General features: G+C 33.4%; 2 protein-coding genes across 2 annotated transcripts; one reads left to right on the forward strand and one right to left on the reverse strand.

Annotated features, from left to right (window-relative positions):
- Positions 1 to 1814: 1814 nt before the first annotated feature.
- LOC148623369 (uncharacterized) lies at positions 1815 to 4594 on the forward strand. Its single transcript, XM_088565194.1, has 2 exons — positions 1815 to 2218; positions 2365 to 4594. The coding sequence occupies exon 2, from the start codon at positions 2410 to 2412 to the stop codon at positions 3433 to 3435; it is 1026 nt and encodes a 341-aa protein (XP_088421320.1). The 5' UTR covers positions 1815 to 2218; positions 2365 to 2409; the 3' UTR covers positions 3436 to 4594.
- Positions 4595 to 23971: 19377 nt separating this feature from the next.
- LOC148623370 (dynein light chain Tctex-type 5-like) lies at positions 23972 to 25557 on the reverse strand. Its single transcript, XM_088565195.1, has one exon. The coding sequence runs from the start codon at positions 25035 to 25037 to the stop codon at positions 24402 to 24404; it is 636 nt and encodes a 211-aa protein (XP_088421321.1). The 5' UTR covers positions 25038 to 25557; the 3' UTR covers positions 23972 to 24401.
- Between the last annotated feature and the right edge of the window lie 505 nt (positions 25558 to 26062).

Raw genomic sequence — 26062 nt, forward strand, 5'->3', positions numbered from 1 at the left:
AGGACGCTTATGCTACCAGTGCACCTGGTTCGTGCACCCAGTTTTTAGTCGAGTCCGGATTCATTTACTTTTGTTTCTATGTACTGATATTATGGTTATGTCAAGTTCTTATTGTGTGTGTCTGTTTTCTCTGTCTGGTCTTTATCCTTGGAATAAATTCTTTTGATTTCCATTCGAAATTTGGTTCCCTTGATTATTCTTATAAAAAATCGATATTGAGAATTTTAACTGAACTTAGCATATGACTGAAGATTATTTAGCAAAAGGTTGTTCCAAAATCCATTCTAGTTTGGATACTGATAAGGAAATCGACCTCATTATACATAAATCATATACTTAGGCGTGGCGGACTGTCATAATTCTCGAAGTTGTAAATGTATTTTTTCATTTTTTTCTTCTTCTTTTCCGAAACCCCAAACTTCAGATGTATATAACATTATTTTGAACTTATTAATGAGTAAAAAACTTTAAACTGCCGTTACTATTTATAATATAATACATTTACGTATTTTGTGTCAGGATTTTATGAAATTTTAGTAACGCATGGTGTTTCGATCTACGCCACGTTTAACAGAACATGCTCGGCATATGTGCTAAGATTTTACATCTTGGTCAAAGAACAGGCACATGGAAAAGGATTTATTACCACTCTTTTTCTTTTCTAAAACTTATACTATGCATTACTTCGTTCAATTTTATGTGTTATTCCTTTATTCAATGACCTATATTATATGCATATGCAGGCATGGGGGTAGGAAATGCCTAAAAATGATAGTAAAATACATGCAAGTGGGGGTCGATGGTACGAAATACTTAAAAGGGCTTAAATCTGAAATTCAAAATGTATGGGTCTGCAGTACCTCACCTCAGTCACAAGTGTTGTAGGATTTATGTTATTACGAAATGTACTTCGCAAGTGCAAATTATTGGTTTAAAAGACAGCTCATTAAACATAATCTGTTGAGCATCTACATTTTATTTTTCAGAAAATAAATGTATCATGTGCATGTAGCGGTATGAGTGACATTACATCGTTAACACGATTTCTAAGGGTTTTTATTAGCACTGTGCATTAGTTTATACCCAACATATGCACACTGCATTTAATATAAAAAATGTCAGAAGCTTAGATGAGTACTTTTCAGTAATTAATTTGGCACTTTTATTGTAGAAGTATTTGCAAAATGTTTCTCGTTATCTTATCAGTAAACTGCACTTTTTTCAACATGTTTGGTTGATGTAGATGTACGTAGCTCCCACGCACAGTTCATCTTGAGTTCAGTTAAAATCGGTTAGCCAATCAGAGGATAAATCATATAATGTTATTGAATTCATTTTTTACTACAAAGAAGTAAATCACATAACCATTAAATCGTCAAGGCCGCATGGAAAAATCGCTAATTGAAGAACAGCTCACGATCATATTATTGCTACATACGACATCTATAAATTCTATAATAATATATTCCAGAGGAAGATATTTTCTTTCCTATATCTATCTGTATATACACACCATGATTATATAATCGACACGAAGAAATACACTGTATGGTACAACCAGCTGACAGATGAGAGTAATGTTTCGTTCATTTATTATCGGTAATCTCTGGTGTGGCTATAAATATACTCGACCTGACCTTTGACTGACCACTGCCTCGGTCATGCTAAAGTTGAATAATCAATCTACTCTACATTAGTAGACGCATTTGATTTATAAAAAAGATCATCTAAGTTATTTAAATATTTGTTATTTATCAATATAATTCGTACTGAACCTTCCATATTATAAATACTTTGTTTGCGTAGGTTTTCTTGATTACACCATAATTCATTCGAAAACGAGGCTTGCTTAATTCTGACATGCAACTGTTTTGTTCTTACGCAACATAGATTCAGAACTGACCAATTGGGGCGTGTTTTATTTTCGTTTAAGGCTGAAATGAAATAACGGACATGCCCCATAGTACAAGTGGACATTCTGATTGGTCGGTTAATATTGGATTACGTGAATTATTGAAATAGTAAGAAATAAAGTATCCAACGTCAACTCGGGTCAGGGACTAAAGCCAATTGGAATATGTTAGAATATATTAGGCAATTGACAAATATACGTAACAGATCTCAAGGACATGATTCAATACACAAAACAGCAAATGCGTAACAGTTAAACTATTTTTTTCGGAGTAAACTGATTGTGCACAACTTGATGTTTGTAAAGGTAAGAATAAGTTTAGAGTATCGTCAATATCGACCAGCTGACACATGTTTATTGGTGTTATGTGTGTATTATTGATAGATAAATATCCATGTCGTATAACAGTGTGTATTTAAATGGCTGAAATATTTCCTTCTTTTTGTTTCTAGATTTAAAGTTAACCTGTAGGGTTTCGAGATAAAGATTTTTGATGTATGGATATGGCTGATGATGGTTCCAAGGATAAAGGAGAAATGCACTACACTGCCCCAACCCTTACTAATAAAGAGGAATGGCAATCAATAAGTCAGACAACGAATGGTTACTCATCGGAAGACCGTAGCAATTCACCAATAGACTTCTCATTTAAACGCAAAAATGGTGACAACGAAATATCTGGTTCCGAATCAGCTCCTTCGCCTGCGTCTACGAATGATACAGGAATACACCTCGACGATAGGAAAATATCAAATTCTGATACAGAAGAAAAAGTATCGTTCAATGGAATACCACCTGAACGGATCAAGTCTGAACCTGATATAAACTGGTCTATGAGCCATAATATGGCTAACATGCTGTCAGCCTTTCAGGCAGGGTTAATACCAAATCCTATGCTCGGACCTCTACCATCAATGGCAGCGCTCTTAAGTCCACGATTCTCACAGAACAAATCATCATCCGCCCGTCCATTTAAGTCATACCCTAAGGACCAATTGATAATGGGAGGATTCGGGGGTCACTCTCCCTCTGATTCAAACGGGTTACAGAATCTCAGCATTAATGGTGAGGAATTCATGAATATTTACCGTCAGCATATGTTAATGGGCACAGGGGACAGGGAGAAGACAGCTTCACCATCTCAAACTCAATCAAAATCTCCACCAATCATATCCACCTCACCGAGCTCAACCTATAGTGCAAATGGGTCGCGACCATCATTCAGTCCAAATAGTACACGATCGCCAGCGCAGAATTCTGGAATTTCATCAACCAGAAATTATGTTCCAGGTAGAAAACGCCCTCGTTCTTTACCCGACGAGCAGAAGGATGAATCTTATTGGGAGAGGAGACGAAAAAATAACGAAGCCGCCAAACGGTCCCGAGATCTACGAAGAGCTAAAGAGGATGAAATTGCAATACGTGCAGCATTGTTAGAACAAGAAAATTTAAAGTTACGGGTAGAAGTAGCAGCTCTGAAAACAGAGACCGCGAAGTTACGTTGTATGTTGTATAACAGTTGATTCTCAGGTTATTGATATAGTAGGATTTATGATTCATGCGGGTATATTTTTTATTTCTTTTTACTAGTGTGTGTACTACTATAATTAGCAGCGTTACAAAAGGCAGCCTTATCTATGTCCATCGAAATCAACATTGACTAGTTACAGAAGATTTTCATGGTAATTTGAACAAATTTTCCATCTCGGTAAACAGGTATTTTCTGGCAAATTGTTAAGTGTTTGACTCAATTATTAACTTGGTCATATTCCCCAAATTAAGTCTGATTTGTGTGGTTTTAGATTGGTTTTAGTCAGCAAAAGCAGTGAGATCAAAAAGGCAAAGAAGGTAATGGAAATCTTCTGCCATAAATATTACGTGTCTTGACGCCGTGTAACTGTAACTTGTTATTGTATATATGATGACCTATTCGTAACTCAGGGAGATTATTATTATTATTATTATTATTGTAGGTATTTTTTGTATCAATGTGTTATTTTTTTTTTTCATAGTTTTGAACTATTTTACATATTTAAAATTGTTGAGCAACTTCATCCATGTTTCTGAGGAATTAGTATCAATTCTTGATAGCTAACGACATAAATTCAATGTGCAAATGTTCCTCATAACTTGCTATAACTGGTAACAGAAATGTTAGTTTACTCCTGTTCAATGGTTTTATACTGGTTTGTACATCACCCTCCAACAGCTTGCGGCACAAATGATTTTTCATACATGTGACGCCATCTGACATCAATGATAGACCCTTTGTAAAAGTTTGCTCACTCAATGTTCTATTTTGTTTTGTTATTTTCACCAAATTACCTCTTTCATTGGACTACCTCGCTTATTTTTATTTTGTTGAAAGTATTTATGAAATCAAATGCATGCTTTTGTACATATTATTCACGTTTAAACAATGTCGTTGGACAATCTTGTACTTGTTTCATATCCAGAATGATATAGTATTGATAACCCCATCATAATTTACATTTAATGTGATATTGTATTATTCTAACATACATGAACAAATTCATTCACGTTTGTTGAAAAATATAATGAAAAGAAGGCAGTCATTTATTGAGCCATTAGTTAGGTAGCTATTATTATTCTGAAATAGCTTTTTGCATATTATACTTTCAAAACCGTTGAATAAACTAGTCCTAGTTTAGGAATTAAAAATGGAAGTAATTTATGTTTCCGTATTTCAAAAGTGTCCAGTATGATAGTTTCTCGTGTGCTTTAGTGCTATATACAGTTTAAGTGTCTATATAAATGTATAAACATTCTACCTCTTATCACAATATATGTCATTTTTCATTTTATTGGTGCATTACCATTTATCCAGTTGTTGGAAGAATATTTTGGTAAATTTTAAATAAAATGTTTTACAAAAAAGCGAATGAGTCATTGATATTAGGTCCAGAGTTCATGACCCCATGCTGCTAATATGCCGGGTCAGTTGGATGTTTGTGCTTTATTGTTGAGCACTGCAATCAGATAAGGGCTGAAGTCATTACTTACAAAGGCGATTAGCCAACTGCATCCATCAGTTATATTGATTTATCTGCTGATTGTTGTAGCATTCGATAAGAAATAGCCACGTCAAGGTTACGCTGACCTACTGCATACAATCTAAAATTCAGTTTTATTCCTTTAGTATTTATGACAGGGTCCTCTCAAATGTGAAACTTGTAACAAATTTATACTAATGGAAAAAGAAACTGTGCATGTATCTTTTCAAGAAGGAAAGTTTTTCTTTCAATATTTTAACACATGAATGTCTTATTCTTCTTTCCAAAGCATTTCAATTCAAATTTTCATGATTGGGAATAGAAAACAACTTTTTTATATATAAAAAAAGAAAGGGGGGGTGGGGGGGAGTCATAAATCTGATCTTTAAAAAACGTACATTTTTAAATATCGTATTTGGATTATGATTTCCGGCGAAAACATTTGATCCTCATTCTGTGGAGTTTAAAGTTTTTGGGGTAAAAAAGATTTTTTGAATCTCGGAAATTGGAATTAACAAATTTTCAATTCATTGCCTAAAAATGATCTTCATCATTACCATGACAATTGTTTTAAAAATATTCAAGCGAATATCTGCAATTTTAAGTATTTTATGCGTATTTTACTTGTTTACCTTCCCCAAAATCATTGTGTTGATTTAAATGGAAGTATTTTATGGTGATACCTGTGTTTTTTCATTAGATTTCATTTTTCAAGTGATTGCTGAGCAGTAAATAGTAATATATTCGATTTTATTTGAAAAAAAAAATGAGTTGAAGCGAGGCACCCCAAATCTGGGATCACTCTTTTCGTGGTTATATACTAGTGGGGCTGCATATTTGAAAGTGGGATCTAGCCCCTGTGCTCCGCCCTGAGTTCATCGTGCATCTTATTTATTCGTCATATACTACCGGACTAACCTTTCCCTCGTCTGGGTAAATGTATGTAACTGCAACTCTGTTTAATCACTTTATTACACGACACTCTGTCATAAACTCTACTACACACATTGTCAATATTGACTTGACACTTCAACATATACGTAACATAGTGCTAATCAATCGACCAGTGGGAGGAATGCAGTACCGAGTAGACACATGCATGTGTATGACTGATAAAGAACTTTTTCCCCGGGAAAAATCGATCAAATTACATTGCCTTTGGTGTTGATCAATGAGAAGGATATCGGTTTCCAACATATTGCTAAATGGTCATTTAAGCGTTGGTTTTCGAGTACTGTGAACTGATCACATTATTAATCTCCCAATGATAAAAAAAGAAACGTACTTTTATCGACTAAGGCCACATCAACCACGGTATTTTCCAAAATGTACGTCCATCAGACGAAAATGCGATTTGAAAGTTTCAAATATGGCACAAAAAAAAAAAAACAATAAAAAAAACTGACAATACTGTAACGATCTGACAAAAGTGTTGAACTTTCAATTCGATCCGCAAGAATTATTCAGCATGCTCTCACCTGTTTTATGATCTGCTCGCTATGTAGTTAGGAGACAATATGTAGTTGTGCATGATATAATAAAAAATAAAACAAAAACAAGACAAAAAAACAAACAAAAAAAAACAAACAAAAACAAAAAACAAAAAAAATAACCCCTCAAATTTTGCGGCAGATTCAGCGCTAAAAAGCTATAAAACCGGATTTAACCGACTATTTCTATCGGAAATGTCCAGTCAGGACCATTCGGTGGTTTCATTTTGTATAATCATGAAGACCTTTATGATGTTATTTTGAGTGACAGTATAGAATTGTTAATGCGTATCTCGCGCAGGAGTCTGACCATTGTGTCTGTGGGTCCATAGTAGTTGGCTCTACATGGACGTATAATGGATTATAACTTATGTTCAATGTTGCGGGGCACACGCGAACAAGCTTTATGATTTTAAGTATTGTCCTGCTGTGTCACAAATTAAAAACGTGTAATCTTCTGGTCAGCTGGTCTTTGTCATGAGGCAAGTCTTAATCAGTTCTTTACGGATGATTTTTTCCCAATTTAACCATGGAAATTATACTGCGTTATAAAGATAAAGAGTATAAGTGTTGGGTTTTCATATAGAAAGAAATTGCTAAACTGTGTCTTAATTTTCTGTACAATTTTCTCTCTTTCTGTTTATTTTTTCCTTAATTTAAAAGGAAAATCAAATATAAAAATAAATGAAATTAAAATCTGATTTTACCATAAAACGCAATAAAATAGAATCATAGAACAATAATTATGGCATTAAAAATTCTGGAATATTGGCGTGTTAACATATTGTCCTCATTTAAGTTATACGCCAAAATGTGTCAAGTTATCAATTTTGAAAGAAACATGACACTTACTCCTAAAGATTTGTCGAACAACTTCGGTTACTGTTGCAAGAAAACTATCGTTTGCTATCTACAGATTCCATTGATAATATAATTCCACTCTTTTTGGTGTAGTTTAGCAAGTAGTTGACAACAGGACACTAAATTAAGATTCTTGACTTTGCCATTTTAAGTTTATTTTCGTATTGTAATGATTCGATGTAATCATTCCCCTTTTGCAGTCAAAGAAATGTAACCGAAAATGACTTGATGCATCATTTGAATCAATCGATGCTTTAATATGACGTGGTAAAATCCGTCTTTTATACAGGGACAACCAACATATACGTGGGCTGACACCTGTATTATGTAGCAGGTGTACTATTGTCGGGAACAAAATGGCCATTGGTTATACTAAGAATTGCATTCTTCAAGACATGACATGACGCGAAACCATGTATAAAGCTACAAGAGTTTCCACAGATATATGACCAATGTAAGAGATGTGACCAATATTTGATATACGACCAATATATGGTATGTCTAATTTAGTTTACAACAATTTTATTTGTTAACTTTACAAAAGGCATAGGACACGATTTTAACCAACTTATGAAGTCTTCTCCCAACAATAATATTAAATACATAAATTAAAATATTGAGGGCATGCATTAAATCATTATTAATATTAAAAAGATATTTTCAGGACAATTAAAAAAAGAAAAACAACAGTACAATGAAAAAATGACTTATTTTATAGACTATAACTAATGTTTTATGACCGATGTTAGGGATATGACCAACGTTGGATGTTTTATGACCGATGTTAGATATATGTCCAACGTTAGATGTGTATTACCGATGTTAGTGATATGGCCAACGTTGGATGTGTATGACCGATGTTAGTGATATCACCAACGTTGGATGTGTATGACCAATGTTAGTGATATGTCCAACGATGGAGATATGACTAATATTTGATATGCAAGTATGACCAATGTTAGAGTTTTGACCAATGTTAGAGATACGAACAGTGTTGGATATACGTCTACTGTTATAGATATGTCTAGAAATATGACCGATGTTGGAGTTTTGACCAACGTTGGAGATATGACCAATGTAAGAGATATGACCAAAGTTTGATATATGGCTAATGTTGGAGATATGACCAATGTAAGAGATATGACCAAAGTTAAAGATATGACCAGTGTTATATATATGAACAATGTTAGATATTTTACCCATATCAAATTTATGACCAATGTTGGATATATGACCAATATTTGAGATATGATGAATGTTGAGTGTATAACTGATATTAGAGATATGACCAATGTTAGAGATATGACCAAAGTTAAAGATATGACCAGTGTTATACATATGAACAATGTTAGATATTTTACCCATATCAAATTTATGACCAATGTTGAAGGTTTGACCAATGTTGGATATATGACCAATATTTGAGATATGATGAATGTTGGATGTATGACTGATATTAGAGATATGACCAATGTTAGAGATATGACCAATGTTAGAGATATGACCAATATTATAGGTATGAACAATGTTAGATGAATTACCCATATCAAATTTATGACCAAGGTAGGATATATGAACAATGTTTTGATATTCTGTCTAACATCGACTTTAAGCCGTGGCTGTACTATTTGTTAGAGTTCAGGAACACGAATGGTTCCAGTTCGTAAGTCTAATGACCTGTTAGCAAAGACAAATTAATAACATATATCATCTACTACGACTTCTACGATGATGGTAATTTTAATTGGATTATTTTCGGAGATGGTACACGGTTCTCCAATCTTCGTTGATGCACGCGTGTTCATCCAATTCGGAATTTTGGAAAATCTGGAACGAAAAGGTCAAAATTAAATTGGGGAAAGGTAAAATAGTTATGTAAACAAAAGTTTACACTGAAAAAAAATAAAATAAGCAATCATTTTAATTAACTTATACATGTAACAAATACTTGTTCTATTTAGGATCTTTACCAATGGGATCTCCATTTTATCATTGTTTTACCACGGGCTGACCATTTATGTCGCATTATTTCATCCCGAGCGATAGCGAGTCAGTCAGTACTAATAGTACCTTTTGTCGAAAAGGACCCGATCAGTACTAGCAATACTTATGGTCTAAAATGGACTCCAACAAGTACTAGCAGTACCTATGGTTAAAAATGGACCCCGACAAGTATTAGTAGTACCTATGGTCTAAAAATGGATCCGATCAGTACTGGTAATACCTATGGTTTAGAATGGACCTGATCAGTACTGGTAATACCAACGGTTTAGAAAGGACTCCGATCAGTTCTGTTTATACATTTGGTTATAGAATGAACCCGATAAGTACAAATAATACATATGGTCTAAAATGGACCCCGATTAGTAATAGTAGTACCTATGGTCTAAAATGAACATCGATCAGTACTAGTAGTACCTATGGTCTAAATGGATCCGATCAGCACTAGTAATACCTATGGTATAGAATGGACCTGATCAGTACTAGTAATACTTATGGTCTAGAATGGACATCGATCAGTACTAGTAATACCTATAGTCTAAAAAGGACTCTAAAAGTACTAGTAGTACCTATATTCTAAAATGGACCCGATCAGTACTAGAAATAACTATGGTCTAAAATGGAACCTATAAGTATTAGTAAAACCTATGGTTAAAAATGGATCCGATCAGTGCTAGAAATGCATGTGGTCTAAAATGGACACGGATTAGTAATAGTAGTACCTATTGTCTATAAGGACCCGGTCAGGAATAGTAAGCCCTATAAAGTAGAACTTACTACTTGTTTTTGAAAAATAAGTGGAGTTCCGTGAGAGGAGCGTCATTTACTTTAAAAATTAATATAATTCCACCTATTCTTAATGACAGATCGAGAACTTTATATTTTCATTAATACAAAATGAAATGTCCACTATAAAATAGCATACTTTAGGTTTTTTGTGGATGAAGGTTGGGTTTCGTTGTTATTTTTCTTATTTTCCACCAAACATAAGCACAGTGGTAGAAAGATATCGTAAGGTATTTTCATTTATTCATACAAACATAACTTGGAAATATGCTATATCCTGAGGGCCTGTGGTCAGTTACACAGTTACATGGTTATTAATATGATAGAATTTTATTGTGGTCAGTCAGTGTTTTAACTGGACATTATCGCGGTTTATCATCACTTCATGTTTTATATAGAAGCCATAAACTACAACAAATACATGTAATAGGCCTTTAAGTACACGATTTACCTTTTAACTTTTATTATTAACAAATCATCCATATAGTTCTTGATTTCTTTCCTACGTTAGTCTTTGTAGATACTAATTCAAAGGAGTTTGGAGAGAATGTTTTAAGTCAATTTTTGTTTGGTGTTTGTATGGGTTTTCTTTTAGTTTTTTTTTTCACGTTACATTTTCAGCCTAGGTGATTCAATTCTTACAGTGGACCATGCCATTATCATTAGTAGTTGTTCATCGTAAAGTAGGATAAAACGAAAAAAGAAAGACTTGAATTCACTACCAGTATAGATTAAGCTGTAAAGTCGTTAATCCTGAAAGTCAATGAAATTTAGCCAAAGAAAATAGTCAATGAAGATAGCCAATGAAGATAGCCAAAAAAATGTTCTACTCTACTCTTGTTATAGCTTTAACCGAATATTGAAAGAGAAAACAGTTTTTTTGCCGAAGGTTGTCTCGTAAATAAAACAAAGTTTTATAACTTCTAAATATTCTAATTTGCTTTGATTTATGTGTTAACTGTCCTGATACTATATTATGTACATCGTCACGGTTACTACACTAATATGTTAGTATTACATCTACTGGACTAGAATCCTAACAAAATCATGTAGGATTTTTAAATTTATTAAATCAAATTTGTCACGTTATCTATAAAATCGTTTGTAAAAGCGTTTTCAGAAGCAGTGTGTGGTTTGTAAGCACCAATAAGTAACCCTTCTTTATATTCATAGTTATTCCAACACTTATCGATTCAATGGTTCCAAAGTTTGTTTTCCTGCCGCCTGCAATGCCTTAAGTAGTACTCGTTCAGTATTTTCAACATTCCAGTGAATTGATGGGAACTTCTCTGAAAGTATATTGCTGGCCGTGCCAAATGCGCAACTAAACCCCCTTCAAAACTCCTTACTACTTTACTTACAGGAGTCAGATGGACTTGAGTTATTGTGATAAAAGCCTTCTTTACAAGTGGTGTGAATCAGATGTGGATTAAAAAAAATCAAAAGATCTAAATGAGGGTCTTTCTTCCAGTGCCTTTGTTAACAGAATGCAAACTTCTGATTTTTCTACCTTGTACACTACTGCCACATGACAAACTTAAATCAGCAATCTTATTAACCGATGTTTCTATACAAATTAGAGAACCTAGATATAGATGGTAATCTAGTGTTAGGTAGCTATATAGAAAAAAAGCTGACTTTGTGATTCTTACAAAAAGTACTCTGAAGGTTGGAAAATAAGATCGACAAAATTTGTGTAGAATTTGGTGGACAGGTGTTCATGCAGAGCATTTGAATAACTATAGGAACAAATTGTGCCCCACATCTAATCTATCCAGATGAATTTGAAGAATTAAGCAAACAATTTATACACAGATGATACAGGATGTTTGAAATCGAAACAAATGAGCTCCAAAATCAGGGGATACGTTTAGACTGCGTATCATCACTACAGAAGTTTAACATTCTTCATCGCAATTTGATTGACCGATATAAAGTTTCTTTCTCACAGATAAGACAAGAAATATTCAGACAGGACTATCGATTTTGACACACGCTAGCTGCAGTAGTGTAGCTCCTTTGACATACAGTGTCGGAGGAGCTAGAACCTACCACAAATTACACAGAAAAACGGTTCATTTCCATGTGTTATCAAGTTCATTTATTGTCCCATGTTGTCAATGTTGATCATTAATCATCTTAATTTCATGTTTCTATTTTGGTTAATTTCCACCAATTCCTTATTATTTACTTTATTTACATCATAACACTTTGTTCGCCCAAGTTTGAATTGCTCGGTTTGCAACGCAGTCTTAACGGTGTGTCGCGGCTCGGGTGGGGGAACTTCCTATTTATATGGTGATTTTCCAGCTTGCAAATATATGAGTAGGTGGAATTATATGATAAGTCAATAAAATTTACAACCTCCTTGTCCTTCCATATGTATAATAAATGAATGATAAATACTGTTATTATATGTCCTAGTATATCATTATCAAGGGAACACTCCTATTATATACGGGATCATGCCTCTTTTTTTTTCTGGCAAAATATATGAAAAGGTTTACATGTTTTCGAAAGCAAAATATATGAATTAGGTGGGATTACTGAATCCCAAAGGCACCCCCTGTCAAAGAAAAACTGGAGTGGCCTACCCCCACCCTAGTGTCGGGTAGCTAGACTCTTACCAGATTCAAGATACATACTTGTAATGTGACGGGTGATGCTGGCAGAGCAGGACATTTATGAGGTTCATATTGCTAGTGTTTTAGTTTTTGTGTCACGTGTTGTTTTCCTTGTCTTCAGTTTTTATACGTAATCTTTTTATTCTGTTTACTGTATGTTGATTGTTTCTTGTTTTCACGTTCTGGTCATGTACTTGGATTCTGATGTACCTGAATTGCTTCATTATTGACGCCTCGGTATTTTTTGCCGATATTATGGAACTATTGGTAAGAACCATTGATCAGCTCAATTCAATATGATGAAATAACAAGAATACGAAGAAGCTGCAGACCAAACAAAATCATATTAAAGCGGAGGAATGAAAGAACAACCTAAAGTAGATAAGGTAACTACACTTAATGTTAATGACAGGATTAAGGCAGGATCTTAAAGATATTAGTGCCCACAAATACGTTACTGTCAGAGACTTTGACAGTTAATGTGTTACAATAAGACAGATATAGAATAGCTACGTATAAATACGTACGATTCAGATGTGTCACATTAAACATCAAATTTCATCCACAAAAAACACCAAGTATAATGAACTGAAGTTTATGAGCAACGAATCAACACAACAGACAATGAAACAAAGAATAATGGTAGAGTAATCAAGGGAATCAAGGTTTTAGCAGTAATCAAAAGAATGTAATCCAGGGACAAAGACCAGACATGGAAAACAGACATGCACAACAAAGAACATAAAGTAACTAAAATCATACATACAAAGTAACAAAAGCAAATGAGAAACACCCGCCCAGTTGCTCATAAAAAAGTCCGTCGTAGACGAAAGAGGAAAGGAAAACCATGACACGTTGAATAAATCAGTTTTCATGGATCGGATGGATACACCGTAACGATCCACGAGTTCATGATGACGACCATAAAACTTCTGTTGTGATGACTTCAATCTTGTAGCAACATAACCCTGTTCCAGAAGCCTATTTGTTAGAATTCTAGCACGATACAAAAAGTCTGTGTAGTTTCGACAAGCTCTGGCATAACGTATGAGTTGTGATATGAACACTCAATATGCAGGTGCTAAAGGGATGTTGCCACAGATGAAAGGAAAGTCGATAATTCTGAATGAAAAGTCATCACGTTTGTCGTAAAGTTTGGTCAATAGTTTTCCTTTAACATCAAGGTAGTTGCAGCACATCTCATAACTACCGATAACTACCAAAGGAAATATAGAGGCCGAGGACAAATTTAGAGGCTGCTCAACAGAATGATTCTCAAAACGCCATTGTACCAACCACAATAGAAATATGTTAAATCCCAATCACAGCAACCAGTAATGGAAGACATCTGAATTAGGATCAATACGCAACTGATGCATCTTATACGGTCAAATTAGATGCCGCCTTGGAAATAATTCGAACACAATAAGGTCCCTGGATGAGAAAATATAAAATTAACAGTATACCTCATGGAAATTTAGGCAAACTAAGCTACACTTTTTCCTGAAGGTAACATTTCAATTTTTTGTTGGAAAACGGTCCAGTTGTCAACCTTAACACAATCATACTATGAACATTATCAAGTCAAGTTCTTAGAATAAAAAACATGAGGTACCACTAACGGCTTCTAACGTCCCCATTAAGTTACATGATAAAATGTTTCACTGTGAACTCCTAAGACAAATAATGTATTAAAATTCCATACCGTTACAAAGCTTGGAAAATAAGCCTTTCAAAATAATTATACAAATGCAACTTTGATTGTAGAAGTTTTCCACAAATTTTACTTGAATAAATAATACCAAAAATACATATTTTCTTTAAACTGACAGCATGGAGGCAAACTACTCGCACATGTAAACAATATTCATAACTTTTGTAGTAAATTACAATTGATTTTAAACCACACCATCTCAGCTTTGTTTTGACTACTTTTGATCAGCATACACACAAATTATGCACTTACGATCTAAGTGTTTTTTTTTACTATCCTTATCCTTTTGCACATTGAATCGGAAGTGGAAAGTGAAACGATTGCGCCGAAAACTCCAACATATAAGATACATGTACATTGAAACAAGAATTAGCAGTACCAGGTAGGAACAGATATTTAGCCACACATTTTCTGAAGTTGATATTGACATCGGGGATACACGCAGAGATCAACATTGTATAAATCTCAATGCCGATATTAATGCCGCTGCAAAGGGAAAAAAGCTTCGCCCAGAGCAGCATGGTACGACCGCAGTTAGTTCATTGTGGCAAGTATGAATACAATATTATTTTTTGACACACTTAAACACATGGACTTTCAGTTCATTATGGACACGACAACTGGTATAATATAGCAAGCTCCTTCTAGCCACAAGTAACAATATCTCAAAATTTCATGACATTTGGTTCAATACAACTAAAGTTATCGAATGGAAACGAAAAAGTTTACCACAACAAAGACGCCGGCAACGTCAACGATAGCATCATAATATAATACGACTGCAACTAGTAGTTACAAGGCAGAAAATTATTTCCCCTTTTAGAAATGAAATTACCAACGAACATAAAAAACATACAGCTTTAAGCGAAGGACATTCGGAGTTTTCGAACACAATAACTTGTCCATTACAAAACTACCAGCAACATACCAAACTTACAGAAGAAACATCATATTATTATCTGCATTATTTTCATTAGTGATGACATTTTGTTTGGCAAAACTTTTAATAAAAATATACAGAATTTTGAAATTAAACTCAACCGAATTTTTCAAAAGGAAAGTCTGATACATACAACATATTGTATCTGAAGATGACATAACAATTTTCAAGAACAAGACAAACACCCGAAAATTGCTTCGACTTCTAGGTATTGTTTGTTACTATAGAATAATCAATCAACGGTTTAGTGAGATTTCAAAACCTCAGGCACGGTTGATGTCAATTTCAAACAAATGCAAGCAGAAAGAAAAGGCAAACACAGTGAATGCATATTACATGCATTCTAAACATTAAAACATTTGGGAAATGCATTCATATTGACATATTTATGCCGACTATATAACAAGCCAAATTAACTTCACACTGACGCATGCAGAAAATGCTATTGATGCTGTTACATACCAAACCAATACATCTTCTGGATTGAAAAGAATGATCAGTAAAACTAGGTGTGGATTGTCAAAGGCAGAACGAATATAAACAAGACCCAGAAGATAGTTCCTTGAATTTAAAAGGGTCATTGAAGACAAAATCAATTGAATAGATCAAAACAATGCGCATCGAAATGAAAACATCAGATTCCGTCTGTGTACTGGATTCTAATCAGATTCCGTTTGTGTTTTTGATTCAAAAACTCCACAAGAATCCATACAAACAACGCTTCATAACTTGATCTGCAAAATGTACTACCAAACCTTTTTCAAACTATTAACTTCAATACTTACAGCTGTTAAAGAGGGTTTTCAGTCTTACCACGACACTTGTGTTAGGTATCGTTTGTGCTGATTTTAGGTGTTTTTTCTGTTTTTCTTATGATTCGGTATATCAAGGCTCAAGATCTCTCACTTCTTAGTCTTCAAAAACAGGATTATGTTGCTACAAGATTAAAGTCGTCACTACTTTTATATATGTCTTAATGAAATAGAGGATCATTATGACCAACTGCACTATTAGAAACGATTTGTCCACTGTGTCATAGTCTTCCTTTCCTCTTTCGTCTACCCCTGACCTGACATTTAATGAGCAATACGGCGGGTGCTTATAGGAAAGCAGAGCGCGCATACTCTACCGGTGTAGCTGGTCTATGATCGCAGTTTGTATTGGAGGTCGGGTTGCTTATTTACTTCTGTTTCTGTTTTATTTTATTTTCTTCATGTTCTTTGTTGTGTGTTTGTCTATTTTCCTTGTCTGTCGTTATCGTTGAAGCATATTCTTTTTTTTAGTATCGTTCGAATCCTGAATGAAGAAAATCAATCAATCATGAAACAAAACAGGACGTCGAAAGAAGAGGAAATAGGTCTTAGTCCCTTTTAACGACTGTTCAAAGATCTGATATTAGTGGAAGAAATAACTGTATAGCATGCAGCCACAGATCTTGAAGCCATCCACACTGATATTCTGGTAAAGAGAGGACCATAACATTACCACTGGACAAGTTTTACTGACCTGGAATGTATAAGGATGCAGATCAGTGGATTGAAAAGTGAGATGGTTGTGTACTTTAGAACAATCAAAAAGAAAATTTCAGAATATTATAGTCCTAGTTGATCATTACACATGATAGGCACAGGCTATTCTCATCGTAAATCCAACCACCAAAACAACTACACAAGCCATATAGAATAACTTCATTTTACATAATTGACTTCCATAACTTCTCAATTTAGACCAAAGAGCAAATTTTGAAGGCAAAATAAAAAAAAGTACTATGTAAGATAGTGGGAATGAAGAAATCAAGTACAACCACTAATACCTTTCATTTGAAATGAAGCAATAGAGAGGTTAAACTCTTTACTTATAGAAAACCATGAAGTAGTAGGTCAGTTAAAACACTTATGACCGTCATAAACCAACTAGCCAACCTCTATAACAGCTTAAACTTGTAGATTGCCAAAAGATACTGCATTTAGATTGAAAGATGATATTGTACAGAAAAGGAACTACATATAATTACCAGAAAAAGACGTAGCCGATTGGCTTTGTGCATGAGTGCTTATGTAAATGATCGGAAGGAGTGAGTAAAATTTATTTAAAACCATTTAAAAGTGACTAAATGATATAAAAAATTACAAATATTTAAAATAATTAATAATTGAACTATTAAAACAAAAGTTTCAAAAGAGACAATTCTTGAATGAATATGATTACTTATAGATAAATAGGAAATATATAATTGATTAAATGGTTAACTTTTTATATGTTAAACGATATTTTTATCTAATGGTGTACTCAATGTTTTTGGTGTTTGTAAGTGTTCATAATGAATATTTTTATTGTTCCTTGAACACATCAGTTATAAATCATATTTTTGCTTCAGGTTTTATATGATGTCTTCATACTTTATGAAGTACTGACAGACAGTTAACCTGACCTTTTCATCTATTTGAGTGGTAAGCATTAAGTTGTGTTTTTTTTGTAATTTTTTGTGTTAACATACCATTTGTGGCAATGTTTGGCAAATTATGTTTTGCTATTATTTTAAATCTTACATGTTGCATACAATTTATAGACTTTAAGAGATCTGTACAGAATATCATTATGTCAGAATTTACAAAGTTATATTGGTATGAGATTTATGTAAAACATGAATAATTATAATTCATACATATAGACGCAACTATATTGAGTCTTCGAGACAGACAAATACATGAAAACATAATTTATATTTTATCCTAACAATATTGTACAGGTTGACAGAATATATTCTTTATATAAAATAGAGTTATCTTTCTTTCATCTGTACTTAAAGTATTTTATTGTATTACAAGGTCATATGATTCCCGTCATCAATAAAAGAACCCGAATCATCCATCTATATTTGTGGAAAATCAAAGCCTTCCCAACATGGTTTCATAATGACCATAAACACAGTAGTAGTGATACAGAACTTCCAAGTGTACGTGTACCCTATTCCCATACTTGTTGTTAAAAAAGTTCATGTAGTTGCCACTCTTTGTTGTGTATGTCTGTTTTCCATGTCTGGTCTTTGCCCCTGGATTACAATCTTTTGATTACCGCTATAACCTTGGTTCTCTTGATTACTCTTCGTACTTGAATAAAATTAAAGGTAAGTATAGGCAAATGTTAATTCAATTCTATTTGTACGACTTAATCAACTACAAGTAATTGAGTATGATACACGTACGCTTGGAAGTTCTATATATTATAGTATTAATGTATGGCCTTTTTCATATTGACCCTGTAACATGCCCGAGGTATTAATAATGGCCAAGGATGGCTGTTGTGGCCCGAGGCAAATTCCTTTCCGCTTCACTCTCTGTAGATCGCTCCATATCGTGTTTTGTTCCACGATTAGAATTTGCATTTTGTTGAAATCATCGAGTCAGTGGTTTGGTAATCTTAAGCGTTGACTCACAGGGAGGAAAGGATTTTTTGTTAGGTCGCTCCCGTGTACGTTCAAGCGCTTGTGAAAAGGCTGTTTAGATTCACAAACATATTGAAGGCCACAGATTGGACAGTGAAGCAAGTAATAGTATATAACATTAGCGCTCTTGCATTGCTCGTTACAGAATATTTTGTAGCGTTTGTCCGTGCTGGTGAATAATGATGAATGGTGCATTTATTTGCAACAATTACACCTTTTGTCACCACAGGAGTGACTCGACAGAAGTCAAGTTAGGCTTAGATATTTCAGCCCTCACGAGCAGACAACACAAACTATCTGGCTGTCTGAAGGCAATCATAGGTGGTTCGGGAAATAATTATATAATGTAACAGTAGTATAATATAATCATTTTAAACAGTTTATCCATAGAAGAAAAAGATTTTATTTCCAAATTAAAGGGTCCTATATGAGGCATGGTTGTCAGTACAAGCATTCATGATTCATACAAAATACACACAACTTTATGCAACAAACAAAATAGAAGTCACTAAAATTTGTAATGATGACAAGGATAAATTTGCTATGAAACAAAGACAACATTCTGGTAATGACTGGAACCTCACGCGCAGACGTATCCTTTGCATTTGCCTCGAACTCCAATACAATTATTGAATATCACATGATTTCAATGTGTCTTTTTTGTTAATTTATTGAATTGATATCTACATGTATTTATTTTTAATTAATTTAATAAATTTAATGTTATCTCAGAATGTGACGACTCTATTCGCTACACTGCTCCATCGGATCAAATTGATACAGGGAAGATAAAATAAACGTAGAGAAAGGTCTGAAAAATTCCCAACGATGTTAGAACTGTCAAATTTGCGATGCAAATGTTTGGTCGTTCCCTCCGTGGGACTGGCCGAGTGGTCTAGGGCGCTGAACTTTGTGCAGGCGGTGTTGCCATAGATGTCACAGCGGTACAGGTTCGAGTCCCGCGGAGAGAAAGACCAAACATTTGCATCGCAAATTTTACAGTTCTAACATCGTTGGGAATTTTTCAGACCTTTATATATATATTTATTGATCAAATTAGAAATAGAGGCTAAAATTTCCTCTTCTATATTACATTGTTCAAAATCCGAAATAATTTATCGGTATTGTTTAATAATCTACTAAGTTTGAACATGTATTGGTAATTATGTTTTGCATGGATATCTTTAAAGTATATAAAATGTATTTCACCATCAATCTCAGATGATGTACACATAAGGCACAGTCTTTTTTTGTCAGGGAACACCCTCATACCGTCCTCTTTCAATTTGTGATCAGTGCGATGAAATACGTAATCTAGTGAAATTTCTCTGTTACTCAAAAGACATCATGGTTGTAAGATAATTTTCAAATCCAAAGACGTTTTAATTTTATAACTGCAAAGTTTCCCTTCTCGATATTATAATTGTTTTTTTCCAGTTTTTTTTATTCATAACACTGGAATATATATATATTTATAGTATTAGGTTCATAAAGATTTTTAACTCTACATATGCATCACACAAAAGTGGAAATGTATTACGCAAGTCCTCAAGTTTGTACCAAAATCTAATCATGGTTTTCATGATATCAAAATTAATTTGGAAACGACAAAGTTCTGTAAGTATAGCAAAATTGGTTGTTTTTTTATTCACATCAAGAATAAATTTACAGAATTTGATATACAGTTTTTCACATAGTAAACTAAGATAAATTGGGTCATTACAAATATTATCCTTTTTAAATCTCTGCTTGTTTGGAGCAAGAATAGATTTTAAAAGGATAATATTTATAAATGACCCAATTTATATTGATTTATTATGTGAACTTTGGGGTTAATAAAACATCCCAAAATTTCCTCAAGATAATTTTTTAAATTTTATAATATGCTTTTAAAGCTTGGTCATAAAATTCACTTTTGAGCAAATGAGAAAGATCCTGACGAAACGAAATTGAATGTCCAGTCATCATGATATTTTTAAGGTTGTGTAGTTTTGACCTTAGTATTAATTTGAGTATTAATTGATCTTAGTATGACATCATCTGCATATAGCAAAATTGAACTGGATGAACATTTACAATTTTAGGGTCTGGAGAATCTTTTAAGTAATCTGGAAGATCATTACTAAATATTGGGAATATATCTTGGATTGTCTGCTCATTTACACCCCCCAACGATTTGTCATACCATTCTTAATTTTTACTGTGGTTTACTGAGAGAATACATACTTTCAATAATGTTATAAATCAAAAGCTGAAGTCTTTTAAAGTCGCTAATCGTCAAATATTCTCTGTCACTGATTTGGCTTACTTTTATTATATTTTTTGTTTCTTTGCTTTTAAACTTTCAGTTTCTTTAATGATTTGTTTGCAGCTGTCGATATTGTATAATATAATTTGACGTTTCTACTTTATACATTTGATGATACAGCAAAGACAAAGAATAATTAAGACTGCTTCCTGTATTTGTGAATATAATACAGCTTATCATGTTAGGTAGAACTGGCAACACTATGGTACAACTGTTAGATAGATGTAGAGATTACGTATTCAAGACCCGCGGTTTTTATACTCAATGGTTACTCAGCTTCATAAATCATCATAAAATCATAAAAATACGATCATTCCTTAAATGCATGCAATGTAGTAGTAGCTCATCTCACACAAAAAGGTAGACACGTGTTTGTGTTGATAACATAAAAAAAGTGTTTTCTTATTTTAGTGATTTTTTTTGTTTTTCTTTTGTTTGTGTTTTTACAGTATATGACACCTTTCTTCCTGTATGCCCACAATTGGCAACAAAATAGGGTCTGTGTTCAATTTTGAAGTATTGGTTGATATTTTTTTTTTGAAGAACGTCCTCTGATATATCATAAATTCCCTTTTTATCAAAGCAATTTTATTACAGTTTATTATATCAGATGTTGTTGCATTGGTAAAAAATGACTCGATATATTAGATACGTATTTATACCTGGCTAAAACAAAGTGTGTAACATGTTAGAAATTCTTAGGTAGAAAGGTCAACATTTTACTTTTTGTGAAATAAAATGATAAAATAGATATTTCTATGCTGTAGATTAGATTAGATTATGTTGTAACTAAGACAACAGAGCTTTGGTATAGTCAGCAAGTACTATCTTTAAAAAAAGATAGTCGACGCAGTAAAATTTGATCTTGTTTCGTATAATTTTTTCATCAGGAAATAAGCAATGCACGCTATTTCAATTTCCTTTTTCGAACCCCACTAATTTATCAGTATTTGGCCAATCGGAAAACATAATTGCGATCAGGTGATTTGCGTTTCCACAGAAGAGCGTCCTTAAGGTCAAAGGGTAAAAAGCGAAACTATACTGACTGCGTCGGAAAAACGTAAAATTATGAATGTTTGCTACACAATGTCATTCTAAACTGTTTGGTCAACAATAAGTTCTAGCTCTGTGAGATTTATACTAAAGCGATATGGATTGGAACACACCGTTCGTGCATTGTGCAGTGGACTATTACTTTCAGACACTACAAGGATCAAAGTCCTTAAAAAAGACAAAATAAAACAAGAAACAAATTAATCAAGCAAAAATGGTTCGATTAAAATTTGGCTTTAAGACACATTTCAATTATCAGAACAGTCTAATTAAATAGTTTTGTGGGTAAAACTCTAACGTGCAGATGTTATAATCTACTTTAGTATATTCAATCGTCATATGCATATATGTATATTAAATTTCACCATTCACTGTCGTTTGTAATGCCGTTGTTCGGGAGATATTTAAAACACGACGTATAATTGACAATGATTGATCCTATCTAAATATTCAAGTGCTTCACCAAATAATACCAAGTGTTCAGAAAGCATTTAAAATAATTCAAATAATTCGGCCAACATAAAAAGATAAAATAATATTTAATTGTATAGGGCAAATAAAACCTACCTACTAAAATGAAGACCAATAATAACCAAGTTTGTACACAAAGGTTCCTGTTGGGAATTGCTGATCAAATCTGACCATCGAAAAAAAAAACATTCATTGTTCCCTGATGTAAATGTAATATATATAAAGAAGGGTCTGAAAAAATTCCCAACAAAGTTAGAAATGTCAAATTTGCGAAGCAAATTTTTGGTCGAACTCGTACCGCTGTGACATCTATGGCAAATTTGGCAGTTCTAACGTCGTTGGGAATTTTCAGATCCACACACACACACATATTTATATACAGCGACGATCAATCAGAATATACAAAGGACAACAAATAATTTTTAGACTACATTCCCACCTGCTTTTTTGTATTAATTTTTTTCTACCCGAGAGTGTCCATTATTGGCGAATAAAACTATCTTATCTTATAGAAATAGTGCTTCTTTATCACAATATTTTAAACAAACCCTCATTGACAAATTTGGTATTTTGTAGATTGGTTTTATGAACAACAAATCATTTCAAACAAAAATCTAAAGAATTTTAGGACAAGGAAAAACCTTAATGTCTCATTGTTGTGCTAAGTTGACAAAGTTCGCGTTTTTTTTTAAATCAGCATTCATTTCCAGAACAGTTTTATTGCATTTTCGAAAATCAGTATTGCATACCTGAATTATCATGATATTCAATATAAACTTCATACTTCTTACGTCTCACCATTTCGTCCCCTGCCACGTGCCCCCTGTTCGCTACGGGGAGTTTGAAGTCGATCTTTAGCAGGATTTTCAATCTTCTGATTGCCTTAAAACCAATGTATATTAACACAGGAGTTCAAAATGATATTAAAAAAACTTGAAAGTCTGTTACATCAAGATGTTACTTACAACTGAAAACTTGTGGCCAAGTGTCGAAATATAACCGAGTTCCACTCAGAAAGTCATTGTATCTTCTCTCGTAACCAAGGCTTTATTGATAACGAACGTTGTTATTTATATCTTTTGAATTGAATTGGTTACATATAAAGATGTTAAAAGTTTTGGAAATGATTTTTTTCTTTCAGAAAACAAAATGAAAGAAGCTTTATTACTGAAATTTTAAAACGACCTTAACCTTTCGTTTACATGAACCAGGGAGTGTAATATAAAGTCTTTGTGTATATCTATGGTGTATCGATTTTGTTTTGTTGTACCCAAATTATAGCCGTTCTAAAGACGTTTAGTAATTAATCTGATCAAATCTGTCATCATTTTTATGAAGTAAAAAGATAAATAGACTGATAATATCATCATATATTTTAAATTCATAGGAGTGCACATTGTGTACTAAAAGTATCAATTCATTCAATACTGATGAAATAGAAACTTTAAAATATACAATGTAGTCAGAATATTTCATCATATGGAAAGACACCTTTCTGTAGTGACATTAACATATACAACTTATTTACATGTTCATGGTATTCCTATGTAATTTGTTGTGAGAACTATTCTAAAAATATAAAAATTAACTTGTTATGAACGAAGTTCCCATGATAATTAAATCCAATGTAAAGTCCAATGATTGAAAAAATGGCACAACATGAAATAATCGAAATATGATTGAAATATGAACATAATATATATTTCTATTGAAGAGATACCAACAATATTTTAACTGGACGGATCTAGTAAGGATGTTACCCGTGTATCCATAATGGAATATCTACTCATAATACAGAGCAAACACAGAGCCGATCGCTGAGAAATCTAGTCCATTGTATGTAGCAGTAGAAAAGTTGTCAAATGTAGTATCCCAAATACATCGACTTGCACAGACAGCACATTGCTCCTTATTCTCAAGAATAGAGACAGATGTTACTATTTTGAATCGCTTGGTATCATTGCCTTTCACACGCTCCTTCAGTAAATCAGCTAGAGTTTTACAAAGTTGAGGGAATGTTTTAGGATCATATTTTCGGTCTTTCAGATAATGTGCAAACGTAGATTCAATGATCTGTTTGGCTTTGTCTGCGTTGAATCTAGTCGATTCGTCTGGTTCCATTTTATAGGTATTTTCCATGCTTTTCATGCCCCTCGGGACGATTTCCGATCCCTGTTTACTACGTGTAAACGAACCACCCATCATGTTGTGCATTTTTAGTTTAGTCCTTAGTCTAGAAAATCTATCTTTTGCTAAAACTGATGACAATTTGCTGCTGGAATCTGAATGTTTATCCTTGGCAGCCATACTGCCCCACAAAGATTTAGACGGCGGTCCCATATTGGGTTGTTTCGATTCCTGCTTTACGTTTGCATTATGAACCTTCAACACTTCAGCACTCAAACCGCTGGTTTCCATGACGTCGTTAGTGCTTTATTTACTCAGAACAGTTTATCAGTGCAGTGCGATCACATCTACCTTGTGACCGTGTCACTTCGGAATCGACCGATCAAGTACTTGTGTCAATATTATTACTTTTAAAAAGTAAAATCTCTCAGTGGGCATATAAAATAATAATGACTTGGAGAAACACAATCAACTAGAAATAGCTCCAACGATATTAAAACACACACAATTATAATTCTTGATATACTGTCCAAATAATAATGTCGTTTTCCTTCTATACGCCACGTCAATATATACAGGAGTGATTGTTATCCTGGCAAATCTGTAACATTCGAATGAACAACGTAATATCTTCAGATAATAGATCAAAACTCAGTTAATATATGAAATGATTAAACCTTCAATAACTTTCAGGTGTGTCGTTCGTCGTTGCGTGATAAAGAGTACTTTCCCTCACATTAAGATATCCGATTTCACCTTATTTTAAACCATATCAGTATTGATGTAATTCATGTTCTTCACATCTTCACAAAGGCACGTTAAAATTACTCATTTATTATACATGTGTATATAAAATAATAAGGCAATAAGTGATTTAAAGTGGGTCTTGTGTTTATAAATGACGTACTTTGATTAATGTATTATGTTGGTGTCATAAGCAATGAGTGTCCGTTTTCTTTTCTTTCAACTTTTCAACTTTTATTAATAACACAAAAACTCTTATTATGAGGCCAGATAAGTATGCATTTCATAAAAGAAAGAGCAGATGCAATGCATAACCTAAAAAAATCACTTGACCTTGATCAGTTTTCAAATAAGTTCAATCGTAGCATTAAAAAGTTCGAACAAGTTTGTTTTTGTTTTCAATATTTCAATTAAGCTCATTATTTGCAAGCTTATGTATGGAAGGGAAACCATGATTTTTGTCATCACTTTGCGTCCGTCTTTTCTGAAACCACTCCGTGCATTATGAACAAACTAGGTCACTAGCATTCTCAGGGTATCAACTTTTTAAAAATTGTGTTTATAGATCCAGC

Source organism: Perna viridis, chromosome 2 (assembly GCF_037379345.1).
Source record: "Perna viridis isolate PV_CMFRI_1.1 ecotype Kerala chromosome 2, ASM3737934v1, whole genome shotgun sequence".
Taxonomy (NCBI): Eukaryota; Metazoa; Mollusca; class Bivalvia; order Mytilida; family Mytilidae; genus Perna; species Perna viridis.